General features: G+C 36.0%; 1 protein-coding gene across 1 annotated transcript in view; it reads right to left on the bottom strand.

The window, feature by feature from the left end:
• Positions 1-869: 869 nt before the first annotated feature.
• ROCK2 (Rho associated coiled-coil containing protein kinase 2) overlaps positions 870-13,935 on the bottom strand; it is a 164,343-nt gene continuing 151,277 nt past the window's right edge. Inside the window, exons 31-33 of the mRNA XM_054474394.2 lie at positions 12,940-13,201; positions 12,638-12,851; positions 870-3,510 (exon numbers count right to left, since the gene is read on the bottom strand). Of these exons, the coding sequence (XP_054330369.1) occupies positions 3,507-3,510; positions 12,638-12,851; positions 12,940-13,201 (480 nt within the window). The 3' untranslated portion in view covers positions 870-3,506. The remainder of the gene's footprint in view (positions 3,511-12,637; positions 12,852-12,939; positions 13,202-13,935) is intronic.

Raw genomic sequence — 13,935 nt, 5'->3', positions numbered from 1 at the left:
TATGATTTTCTAAACCATGCAGTTCATTACCTATTACAATTCCAAACAAAACTCATTATTATGGGGATAGGAGTCAGGGAGAGGCCCCCCCACCCCCCAAGCATGATATCCAGCGCTGTCACACAGTGCTTACGTTCAAAGTGCTTACAAATGGTGTCTTCACAGCATAGGGAAGCTGAAGCCTTATTCCAGGGAAGGAGAGGTGAGTCAGTAGCAGTGTCAATGCAGACTGAGAAGCTCGGCAGTGACTTGCTCAAATCAGATTTTAGACACGATTTAAAGCATGTTTCAGTAAGGTTAATATAGTGTCCGAGTTTCTCTACTTTACCACCAGAATCCTAGAAGAGAATAACAGCAGCAGCATAACTTCTTAAAACTGTGGTGTGGCAACCTAGAGTATTTCTGTTTAAGATCTATAGATACATGGATGCAAAATAGATACTTTAGAGCCGGATTCATGTAACTCTAACACAGGTTAGTTTTAAAAGCACTAACCTTTATTTTGGCTTTACTGGTATGCTTATCCATTAGTTAGCTAGAACATTTTAAAACTTTCATATAGATTTTTAAAACTTGTTTCTAGAGAACATGGTTTTTTAAAATTAATACTTTAAAAACATTCACTGTACATTAATTTCAACAGTAATACCGGCACCAGTTTTCCTTTCACTTCTGTCTCGTTATCCCCACAAAACAAAAGTAAAAAATCCAATAAGAAAATCCCAGTATTCATGATTTCTTAGTTCCCCATAGGAGGTATTCATGGTTCTAGGAGAAATCAGGTGTGAAGGAACAAGCAAATTTTAGTCTTATAAATATTTATCTTGGAAGCTTTAGGGTCTCAAGAAAAAAGAGAAACGAGCACAAAATCAGGTTGTTTTATATTTAATAAGTGTTGGAAAGAAAACACATTGATAGGTGCATGCACTCATGTATGTACATGAAAGCGGCAATGCGGTAAAAAGCGAATTCTTACCCAAGGTCAGAATTTTTTATTAAGCGCATTTTCATTAGTTGGACAAACAACCTTATAAACCCTTATGTCAAACCATACAATGTGAAGAATCTCCATGGGAGAGATTTTTTTTTCACCCTTCAGAATTATCTTTTTCCCCTAAGACCTTCATATGAATCTTCCTTGTACAGTTGGTCACACCATGATTCCCCATATTCTCTAATATATACAGCATTCCAAATTTAAACTTTTGCCTTTTTTACTCAAATATTTCAGTTACTCATATGTAAACTTGAAATTATTTCACCTTAATAAAGTTTATTAAAAATATATATATATATATATATATACTCTCCAATTCAGAATAGGATAGAACCTCCCATAATGTAACAAAATCTTTATATAAAATATTAATTCAGTCTCCTTTTAACAACTCTAATGAATGGAAATATTTATTCTATATAAATTTATATATTTTTCATTTTTTAATCTTACTTAAAAAAGAGCTGTCCCCCAAAACCAGAGCTGCAGAACACACCTGCAAAGGAAACGGCATGCACATCTAGTCTGAGCACAGACAGCATAGCAGAGTGCAGACTGGAGAACGTAAGAATAACAAAATCAGTTTCAGTCTATCAGTAGGCCAGTGGCTACTCTTCAGTTTCCACAATAGTATGTATTATGGGGATCTAACTCTTTAAACATCTCTAACTGACATCAGAGGGAATCAATGAAAAATGTCTATTTCCTTCATCAAAATATTAGATGACTTTTTTTTTTTTTGAGACGGAGTCTTATTCAGCCGCCCAGGCTGGAATGCAGTGGCACGATCTTCGCTCACTGCAACCACCGTCTCCTGGGTTCAAGCGATTCTCCTGTCTCAGCCTCCCAAGTAGCTGGGATTACAGGCCACCGCCACCATGCCCGGCTAATTTTTGTATATTGGTAGAGATGGAGTTTCACCATGTTGGGCAGGCTGGTCTTGAACTCCTCACCTCAGGTGATCCGCCCGTCTCTGCCTCCCAAAATGCTAGGATTACAGGCGTAAGCCACCATGCCCGTCCAGATGATGTATTTAAATATCATACCAAACTGTGTGTGACAGTTTGAAGAGAGACTGTTAAAATACTTCATAATTTAAAAAAAAAAAAAAAACTTTACGCTTACCATTGCTGCATACTGTTGCAGTATAAAACACACACTTATCTGGGATCGTGAGAATATAGCAAGAATGGTCCTGCGTAAACTCTAACTTTGACAGCATTTAAAAAATAAAAATCAAATTAAGTGCCTTTGAGGCCACTTCTTCCCAGTTACCAGTTTTCTTAACCCAGTACTAAAATACTGCCACACACAGCTGCATGTCTGAGGATCATATTTAAATATTTAAAATGCATCTACAGTCTGTCTTAGTTTTCTTTATATTTGGGAAAAATTTTGAATCTTAAGTGTGAAAATGTAATCACAAATGTCTTTACCAGGAATAAAAACACATCTAGGGTAGCCAGCAAATTTAAAGCAAAGAAAATATTTTGTAGTCACAGACTAATACTGAGGTCTGTAAAAAGGGTTGAATGAATAATAGACAGACATCAAGGATATATTAGTTCCAACACCATCCATTATTGTTTCTATAACCAATAATACTTCAAAAACATTTGTTAATCAAAATAGGCTGACATTGATATAACTATTTATGAGAAAAATAGTGCACGATTTATCTTCCACAAAGCTAGTTTACATCCTAAGAGCTGGTAAACACTTTTTTTGTTTTTTAATACAGACAGGGCTGAGACTTCGAAAAAAATTAAATTAAGGCATTCAAAATGGGTAAAGTTGCCTATCATGAAGCATTAGGAAACTCATATAATTAACTTTAAACTTCTTGTTACAGTAACTGCTTAAACATAAACATGCAACTTCCATCAGGTACACAGGAATAGTGATATAAACTCCAACATTATGGCTTTATACAAGTGCATAGTTGCAACTGCAGCAAGTAATGATATCTGATTAATGTGTATAAAAAATAAAGTGGGAAGTTTAAAAAACCTTCTTGCAGTATTAGAGTACTATATATATATATATGTGTATGTTTATATATATATACACAGTATAATGGTCACTTCTTAAAGATGCAGTCAATATCACTGTAGTGGAATCCATTCCCAGATTCTTCTGGTAAATGTGCTGGTGAAACCTCTCTGTTGAAGCTAGAAAAGATGTTCTCTTTAGCCTTTAACTCTTCTCAGTCCTCGTGTGCATTGTAGTGTGAGCGACTGCCGAGAGAGCTTTATGGAAAAGTCTGGAAGAGTTGCATATATCCTTAGTCTATCAACCAATCATTGTTGGTTCAACCTGTTGCTTCAAAGGAGCCCAGATTTGTAATTTATATTACAGGGAAAAGGGGAACACATATATGTATGAGCGTATGTATCGGTCTCTCAGGAAAATATAGCTTTTTAATAAATTTTGGGCCATCATATTTCAGTCTTGTTTTCACTGGAAGAATACGATCACCTTGAATAAAGACTGCTTTCATAGAAGGCAGTTAGCTGAAAAGAAAGGAAAAATAAAGTTAGTTGATACAGTGAAATAATTTAAGAGATTGTTAAATTCCTAGAAAAAGCATTCCATTCACATTATTAAACTATACAGTCTTCCAACTACTATTTTTTTTAACACTAAACTCATGCATAAACATACTTACTGTATTACTTTTCCTACAGGTACATACAATTATATTCTTTCCCAAAACAACTTGGAATTTTCGAATATTAGCTACACACATTACACACACATTTTAATATGGTTAACAAGCTATTAGGGTTAAACAATATACCACAGAATAACTTAGAAGATAAAGTTTGATTTGGGGTTTAACTGCCAGCTGCCTCATGTAGCTGAAAGGGAAATGGGCCTATTGATCAGGTTCTACTTGGCTGTTCAACCCTAAGCCACATTTTGTTTTATCTATAAGATAGGACCAACTACATTGTTGTAGTAAATATATACAAGCTACTCTATGAAATCTGATTATAAATAGATACCAGTACTACCTGATTTATGTTTTGCAACATGCTTACTTAGACTAAAACACACATTATTTCTTTTAAATCCTTCTATGTAAAAGGTTTAAGTTGAGGCTCAACTTTCATTCAAATCTCCTTTAGCCACTATTAACCAAACTATTTTACATTTTCTAAAAGCACAATTCTCACAGCGTATCACTGACATTCTTCAGCAAGGGTAACATTAAATTCTCACAAAGCAAACATTTCACTGCACCACACACAAAAATGCCAAATCAGAAATAGCTATTTCACAGCACTTATTAGACTTATAAAGTTTTTATGCTTTCAATTCTTGCAAGGTGGAAATAAAAGGAGAGAAATGGAGAAAGGAATCCCATGCTATGTTCACAAACTAATATAGCTGTAGGAACTTGTAAACGTTGTAAATTTTACTTCTCTTCTGAATATGGCTTCTTTGGAATGAACAGAACGTATCAGAATTAACTCCTTTTGTGATTTCTACATCTCATTCCTAAGATAAATTCTAATTGTACTAAAAATTTATAGCCAATAAAGAATCTGAACATAGCATTTCACTTTTACACTTAACATGTAAATTTCAGTTAGCAACTTTTCGAAAACTACTTTTAACTATATACCATTAAAAACAAGTTTCAAAAATAAAAAGTAATGAAAGCCCAAGTGCAAACCACATGCACTACGTTGAAGTACTAAAATAACTGATTTTTCATTTTTTGATTTACCCCATTTATTTCTTCAGAAATCAAAAACATCGTCATCATCATCACCACCACCATCAACATCATCAAATGACCAATCCCATTCTTTAAATGCCAAATCAAGCAATCTGCAATAGGAGGTTTGTAAATTTATACTCTAACACACTCTTTAGAAACTGTAACTTAATGTTATGACTTAGAAATCATACTTTGAATGTGCTGTAAGCATTTTAACTTTCCCTTCATGGATAACAACAAGATTAAATTAAGATGGACACACACAGGGAAGCCTTGCCCTTTATATATAAATGCATATAATCATGTTGGCCAAGTATACTTTCCAGATATTTGAAGACAGCGATCATATTTGGGATAATAAGAAACAATCTGCTTCTCCCTCCTCACTCCCATACCCCAGATAAACACGTAACCATCCTGATGCCCAGTTTGATTTGAGAATTATGAAAGCACATTTGTCAATGTTCCCTTCACCAAAGTGGTTAGATTGTCAGCTCAGTTTTTCCATCATAGCACCAAAAACCATGCGGTAAAAAGGGAGTAATAGAATAAGAAAGCAGCTTTCTGAATTCCAGTAGGACCCTGCCTGCTCAATGTGTCACCAAGAGCTTTGTCCTGCATATGAAAAACTAGGGACAAGGGAAAAGCCACAGGTATATAAGTAGCATTAGCAACTCATCTTGGCTAAACTGGACTTAGAGTTGGGATATATGTGGTCTTTTCTTTCTAATTCAATAACCTAAACTGTAATATTGCTATCATCTTTGTTTTTAAAAATAGGAGTAACCTGGCCAGATGCGGTGGCTCACATCTGTAATCCCAGCACTTTGGGAAGCTGAGGCGGGCGGATCACCTGAAGTGAGGAGTTCAAGACCAGCCTGGCCAACATGGTGAAACCCTGTCTCTATTAAAAATACAAAAATTAGCTGGGCATGGTGGCAGGTGCCTGTAATCCCAGCTACTCGGGAGGCTGAGGCAGGAGAGTCACTTGAATCCAGGAGGCGGAAGTTGCAGTGAGCCGAGATCGTGCCATTGCACTCCAGCCTGGGGGACAAGAGTGAGACTTCGTCTCAAAAAATTAATAAATAAATAAAAATAAAAATAAATAAATAATAAAAAAGGAGTAACTTTTTCATTTTTAAAACTGTGGTGTTCGTGAATCAATTTGTGCCAAGGAACTCATCTAGTCCCCAAAGTCTCACCTGTAATCACTATTGTCAGTGGTTCTTATTTACACACTTCTAAAGGAAGAAACTTTAGTGTATATGATTTACCTACTGCTCTTTATAAGGCCTCATTCCAAGAGATTTAGATATGACTGAAAAGGGCCCAAATATTTGCATTTTCAAATAAAAAACCTGAGGCGATTTCTGATACAGCTGGTTAACTTTGAGAAACACTGACAAAATAGGTTGATTACTCTAATTTAAAATAAACACAGCGACTCAAATTACTCTTTTAAAATGTGCTAAACACAGGACAACATTTGAGAAAACACACAAACAGATATAATTACTCACTTAACACATATCACAACCTGGCACACACTCACCTCTCTAGACTTATATATAACATAACTTATAGCCATAGTTTCAGCTCTACTGCTTGGGAGATTGTGATCAGCAGGCCTTCCAGCGCATCCAAGCCTCAGCTTTAGCATAAGCTGCATTGCATACCCTTTCAAAACCTTTGAAGTGTGTGCCAGTGTCACAATCTCAAATTTAAAAGTCTAATCGCTAGATACGACTGCAGTGTATGACAAGACTTCCCTTACAACCCTCTCCCTCATCCCTTCCAATCAGTCATCTAATTCTAGTTATTTCAACTGAAGAAATCTTTCCGAATCCAGGTTTATTTTCTTCGTTTTCATTGTCAAGTACTCAGTTCAGGATCTCATTAAGCCTGAATACCAATCCCTTATTGAAAGACTTCTACTTATAAATCAAAATTCCTGAGCGCAGTGTACATGGAGCTTTTCAGCTGGGTTCAGACTTTCTCTCCAGTGTCACATCCTCTTTTACCACTCCCTGCCCTTGCCTTCTCCCAACGCCAACCCAACACAAAATTACAAATACATAAGTAATTCTGATGACTTTGTACCTCTGCACATGACATTTTGCCTGGAACTGATTTTCCCTTATTTGTTTGCTTGTAAAATTATCCATCCTCCATTGTTTGAGATCTTTCTTAATGTCCTCAGGCAGAATTCTCCATGCTTCCCTCGTTTCCCCCAGCGCTCTGTTCATCCCTATATTATAAACAGCATTTTACATAGTACTGTAATTGCCTGTTTCTTGACTGTCTCCACCATTAACTGATCAACAGGGATATAGTTCAGGCCTGTGAAACTTATTGTCAAAGATGCTTTGGAAAGAGTGCATTTAATTTGGAGTTCTACCAGCAGTCCACAAAAGTACCCATTTCATTTCTTAACCCTTGCCAGTTTGGCAGGTGAAAAATAGTTTTATGTTATAGTTTTAATTTAATGTTAATTTCTTAATACAGTAGTCCCCCCATATCCTTGTTTTCACTTTCCATGGTTTCAAGTTACCAGTGGTGAACCACAGTCTGAAAATATTAAATAGAAAAGCTCAAAACAACTTAGAAGTTTTAAACTGCCCAACACTGTAAACAGCGTGATGAAATCTTGTGCCATCCCACTCTGTCCTGCCTGAGATGTGAGTCATCCCTTTGTCCAGCATATCCATGCCTGTTAGTCACTTACTAATGGTCTTCATTATCAGATTTTTAAAAATCGTATGTGTACGGTCCAGTACTATTCGTGATTCCAGGCATCCACTGGGGGTCTTGGAATACATATCCCTTGAGATAAAGGGGGACTACTGTAATCAGGCTGATCACTTTTTTTTATATTTAACAGCTATTTCCATAATAATGCCTGCATGTGCCTCACTAATTTTGTATGGGGATGAGGCGATCTTTTTTCTCAATGATTTATAAGAACTTTCCATATGTGAAGATACTAACTCATCTTTCTCATATATTTTGGAAATACATGGTGTTTTTTAAATTTACAAGGCTTTACTTTTGGGGTAGTTGATCTTTGGCTTTGTTTTCTTTGCTTTTATTATTTGGAAGTTCTCCCCCAATTCAAGATCAGGTATATATTCATCTATGGATTTATTTTTGACACTTCAAATTGTATATAACTTCATTATTTTCCCAAGTAGACTGTTAACTCTCTAACATTTAGAAATGGGGAAGAACAAAGATAATAATGACACAATAGCTACTTCCTCCATTAAGTTTTAACTGTGTTGCCATGTTTTACTTCTTAAAACTCGATAAATGAGCATTTATTGCATTTTTGCTTTATACTTTTCTGCATGCATTAAATACTGCGTTAAAAAAAATCTTTAAAAGAAAATTAATTAAAGAGAAATACCCTCTAGCCAGACTGGTATATAATTTTTTTTTTTTTTTTTTTGAGACAGAGTCTCACTCTGTTGCCTAGGTCGGAGTGCAGTGGCGCGATCTCGGCTTACTGCAACCTCCACCTCCTGGGTTCAAGCAATTCTCTGCCTCAGCCTCCCGAGTAGCTGGGATTACAGGTGCCTGACACCACGCCCGGCTAATTTTTGTATTTTAGTAGAGACAGGGTTTCACCATCTTGGCCAGGCTTGTCTTGAACTCCTGACCTCAGGTGATCCACCTGCCTTGGCCTCCCAAAGTGCTGGGATTACAGGCGTGAGCCACCACGCCTGGCCCAGACTGGTATATTTTTATCTTGCATTGAAACAAATTAGGACTCTCCAAATTGTCTTCATCAAAAATTAGCATTTTCTTCACAAATTTCCTACTTTTCCAGTATGGCATTTTAATTTTAATTCAAAAGTACCAAGAAAACATTCCTGTAGAATACCATTTCTATACATTATTTTTATGAACTGTCAATTAATTAAGTTCTAGTCTTATTTTATTTTTATTTTTATTTTTTTATTTTTTTTTGAGACGGAGTCTCACTCTGTCGCCCAGGCTGGAGTGCAGTGGCGCGATCTCAGCTCACTCCAAGCTCCGCCTCCCGGGTTCACGCCATTCTCCCGCCTCAGCCTCCTGAGTAGCTGGAACTACAAGTGCCTGCCACCACGCCGGGCTAATTTTTTGTATTTTTTAGTAGAGATGGGGTTTCACTGTGTCAGCCAGGATGGTCTCGATCTCCTGACCACATGATCCGCCTGCCTCGGCCTCCCAAAGTGCTAATTAAGTTCTATTTTTATCACAATGAGGCAGTGACTACTTCACTTCCAAGTCCAGGCTCCAGAACTAGATTATCTGGATCTAAAGTCATGGCTCTGCCAGTTATTAGCTGTGTGACCTTGGGTACACAATCTTTCTGTGCCTTAGTTTCTTCATCTGTTAAATGGAGATATATTAATAGCTACCTCACAGAGTGGTTCTGTGGATAAACTAGCATAATACTAGCTAACATTTATCTATTACTTTAATAAACTTCACCACTACAGAAAAAAATGAAGTGCTGAAAACAGAGTTAAGAGGAGAGGCTGGGCGCGATGGCTCACACCTATAATCCCAGCACTTTTGGAGGCTGAGGCGGGCAGATCATGAGGTCAAGAGATCGAGACCATCCTGGCCAACATGGTGAAACTCCGTCTCTACTAAAATTACAAAAATTAGCCAGGCGTGATGGTGCATGTCTGTAATCCCAACTACTCAGAAGGCTGAGGCAGGAGAATTGCTTGAACCTGGAAGGTGGAGGGTTGTGGTGAACTGAGATCACGCCACTACACTCCAGCCTGGGTGACAGAGTGAGACGTCATCTCACAAAAAAAAAAAGAAAAAAGAAGAAGAAAAGATGTAATGATGTAATGGCAGATGACCACAAGGAAAGACACAGAGGAAAAGTTACCAAAAATGGTTAAGTGAACATTTATGGATTCACTTTATATTTGATGTATCTAACAAAGCCAAACTTTGTTTTAAGAAGGATACCATGTCAAATTAGTTCAACTAAAGCTAGATTGACTAATGCTAAGACTAATATTAAACAAACTCAAATGAACAGCTAGATATTAGATCACTGCTGACACACCAGCAATTCTGCGTCTCTGTTTTCTTGGATGGCCCTTTACCAGTTCCACCCATTTGTATATTGAATGGGCTTTAGTCCAGTAGCATGTTAAAAGCCATCCAGCCTGAGGCTTGATTCCTCCCTGGAACCATGCTACTCAATGAGATTTACAGTTTGCCTCTCTGACTGGTTCTTCTAATACATCTTCCAAGGGAAAGGTCTTTAACTGTTTAGTGCTATTTATGATCTCTCACACTTTCAAATAATGTCTTCAGAAAACAAAATATCCTCAGTTCCTTCGCTTGCTACATAATACTTTCAAATGACATACTGCAACCTCTGTTATTCTCATCTATATACCATTCAATTTGTATAAGTGACTCTTAAAATGTGATATTCAAAATGGAATACTAGCCAGGCGTGGTGGCTCATGCCTGTAATCCTAACACTTTGGGAGGCCGAGGTGGGAGGACTGCTTAAGGCCAGGCATTTGAGACCAGCCTGGGCAACATAGGGAGACTCCCATCTCTACAAAAAATAAAAATAAAAATTAGCCAGGTGTCATGGTGCATGTATGTGGTCCCAGCTACTCTGGGAGGCTGAGGTGGGAAAATAATCAGTTGGGCCTGGGAGGTCAAGGCTGCAGTGAGTCATGATTGTGCCACTGCACTCCAGCCTGGGCAACAGAGTGAGACCCTGTCTCAAAAAAAAATAATAATAATAATAAAAATGCAGGTTGATTGATTCATGTAAGAGATACAGACACAATGCTAGGAGTACATGAAACAATGGAGACTCAAATGCCAAAAACAATGGAAATAATGTTGCAGATGCACAACAAAATCCAAATTATATTATAAATGTGACCACCTTCATGTTTAGAATTTCAAAGAATGTATTAAATGAATTTTTTCACAAAATATACACTATACATTTTACAGTCAATTTTGATATTAGTTTTATTTACATGCAGATGTGAGAGAAAGAAATCCCTACTACTTACCGTTGCTATGACAAAATGTATTTTTTTAAAAAATCAATGAATGATTCACAGGGCAAGGCCAGAAGTTTAAAAAAAAAAAAAGTAACAAAAATCAAAAGTAAATGTACTCTCAAATAGACCATAATGCTGATGTGGACTGGGAAAGGAAGGTATCTGTAAGTCAGTGTACACAAAAACAGCCTGCTACATAATTCGGAGTGTGCCTCATAAACTAATCCCATATATGTTATCGTATGTAGTGACATCATTAATGTGTCAAATAGCACAAAAGAAAAAAATGTATCAAAAGGATATTTGGAGTTATTACAGTTCTAGATCTAGACAAACCCCTTCTGGAGTCTTAATCAAAAATAAATATAACAATACCTATTCTATTCCACAGGACTGTTTTAAAGAGCAAATGAGATAATATATAAGAAGTTAAATGAGAGAAAATAATACACAGAGAAGTACTTTGGAAACTGAAATCACTATACACTACATACACTATAAGGTATTAAAATGCCATTTAAGCATTAATAGTTCTACAATATTAATAATAGAAATTTAATTTTCAGATGTTTTACAGAAGGCACTTGAAATGGCCTTCAGTGTCTCTGAATTCTGAGTTTCTTTAGCTTTAGTCAATAATCACTAATTTTGTTTAGTTTTATCATACCTCACACAAAATATTCAACATTTTCACTGCTGAAACACCAATTCTGCCTTTGTCATTCTAAATTATTTCCTTAAGAGATTAGTTTCAGAAAGTTTCATCTAAAATGTTTGTGATTAGAATTTCTGACAATACAGCCAATGCACATCAATATTCATATACTGAAGGTCCTGTGTTAGGGAACCAAAAGGATACCTGAAATTAGATACCTGATCAAAGTATATGCTTTTTCCTTTAGCTAACCAAATTCTTGTGTTCATTTCATGTTCAATGGATAGCAATGTTTATAAATGCTGAAGTAGTTAGTAAGCCAAGAAATGGCTATTGTGAATCAAGATATTTAACTAAAGGACTTTCACATAGCTATCCGAAAATGGCTCCATCAAAATGTTTTTGTGCATAATGATCATCCCTGACCTTACTCCATTTTCCTAACTCTACCTCAATTCCAAGGAATAACCACCTTACCCATTAGCTAATATTTGCATTTTTAAAGCTGGTCTATGTTGCTGTTAAAATCACACTCAAGTTACTGTTTTAAATTTATAGATTTGATTTAAAACTTAAGCTGATTTTAAACCTGCCTCCCAAGTCACCCAACATAATAAAAGCTTATAATATGAAACACAGTGTGTGCACTTGACAATGTGAGGTCTGTGTACAATGTTAATTCTATCTTTTAAGTTATTAAATTACTCAAGTGCTTATAAAAGCTGAAAATTATATCATTATACAGTAAGTCCTCACCTGACATCATCAACATGTTCTTGGAAAGTACGACTTTAAGCTAAATGAAGTATAACAAAACCATTTTCTTCTCATCAAGGTTGTAACAGAACAATTTTGAAGGAAACAACTTAATTCCAGGACCTGCCATTGTTTTGCTTAAAGTTGTAAGTTCTAAGAACCTATGGACAATGTTAAGTGAGGATTTACTGTACAAATAAACATAACAAAAATTTTTAAAGATTTTTGGTTGAATTTACTGTATGTGTGTGATTTAGTAAGTAAATTTATATTACTTTCATCTGAATCGATGAATATGACATGCACATTAAGACAGTTCCAAACATTTGGTATTCCACAGTTAACTAAAATACAAAGCAAAGGAAAACTAATTAGGAAAATTTGTAGTTTGAATATAAATAGCAAAATATTTTAATAGACTTTTTTTTTTTCCTTACCACATTTTAGTTTTTTACCTAGGTTTGTTTGGGGCAAGCTGTCGACTTGGCCGTCTAATAGACTGGTTTTGCTGTATCTTCATTGAAGTTCTAGGAGATGATCGTGCAAAAGGGTCTGGAGCTGGGGGCTTTTTAGGTATCTTTTTCACCAACCGACTAACCCACTTCTGCTGCTCTTCTGTAGAATTTGCTAGTAATAATAGATTCTTTGCCGTTGAAATATCATAATATACTATAAAGAAAAATTTGAAAAAAAATTAATGTGCTTAAAATGATCTGAACATAGCCAATATCGATGGAGCAAGTAATTTACCATTTACCTTTGCAAGGTGCTATAATCTCCTCCTTTTTGTCCATGTGATCTTTATGACACTTAATATGGCAACGGCGGCACTCCAAAGCAGGAGGAGGCTTAAACATGTGCCACAGGGGCTTCATACAAGCCTCACAGTTGGTTGGGAAATGATAAAGAGTAGGAATAAACTCATGTCCCTTGTGGCAAATATAATTAGATTTTTCTCCAACTGGCTCCACTGGAAATTCTTGTTCCTTCTTACTTTCTCCTTCATTGGCATACAGAATCTATGAATGCCAAAAGAACAATAAATGATTTCCAAACACGCTATTTTTTTATGTAGTAACAATTCTGATAGTGTAAGTAAAATAAAATTAGCCTAAATTATTCAAAGAGAAGAAAATGTATCTGAAGTACAAACTTAAGCTCTTGATTACGCAAACTTAATCAAGAGCTTATATAAGAAATGTCATCAGACAGTCACTTTGGTTTGCATTTCAAAAGGACTGATCCTGTTCAAATGCTGCCTCCTTATTTTCTTTATAACACCCATGCTTTAGCAGCACTATCAGAATAGGTCAGCAAAAGGTAAATGTGCACTTCATAGGTGTTAGAAAGTTTTTCTGGGAGAGACTGTTCAAAACAATCACTTGGAGAAATGTGGCAATCACACTAATTGGTGTTTTGTAATACTTAACAGAAAACTGGGTAAACGCTATGAGCACAGCTTCATTTCAAAAGTCCTGTATTTTGAGAGTTGAGAGAGAAAAGAAAGAGGAAAGGATGTGTATTATACTCCAAATAAACATGATAAGCATTCAGAAAACAAGAAGCCAACTTCCACACAGTACACCAAGCACAATGACTCTTACATAGAAGGAAATCAGTAAGTCATTGTTGGTTTGACTAATTTTAAAATGGAAGTAGTAAAGGGAAGAATGTGGTTTCACTTTAAATTGGAGGTAAAAGGGCTATAAGGTACAAAATTTACCTCCATAACTGACTTTCCTAACTTTCTAGA

This window comes from Pongo pygmaeus, chromosome 12 (assembly GCF_028885625.2).
Source record: "Pongo pygmaeus isolate AG05252 chromosome 12, NHGRI_mPonPyg2-v2.0_pri, whole genome shotgun sequence".
Taxonomy (NCBI): Eukaryota; Metazoa; Chordata; class Mammalia; order Primates; family Hominidae; genus Pongo; species Pongo pygmaeus.
Note: the sequence above shows the minus strand (reverse complement) of the source record. Positions and strands in the feature narration are given on the sequence as shown.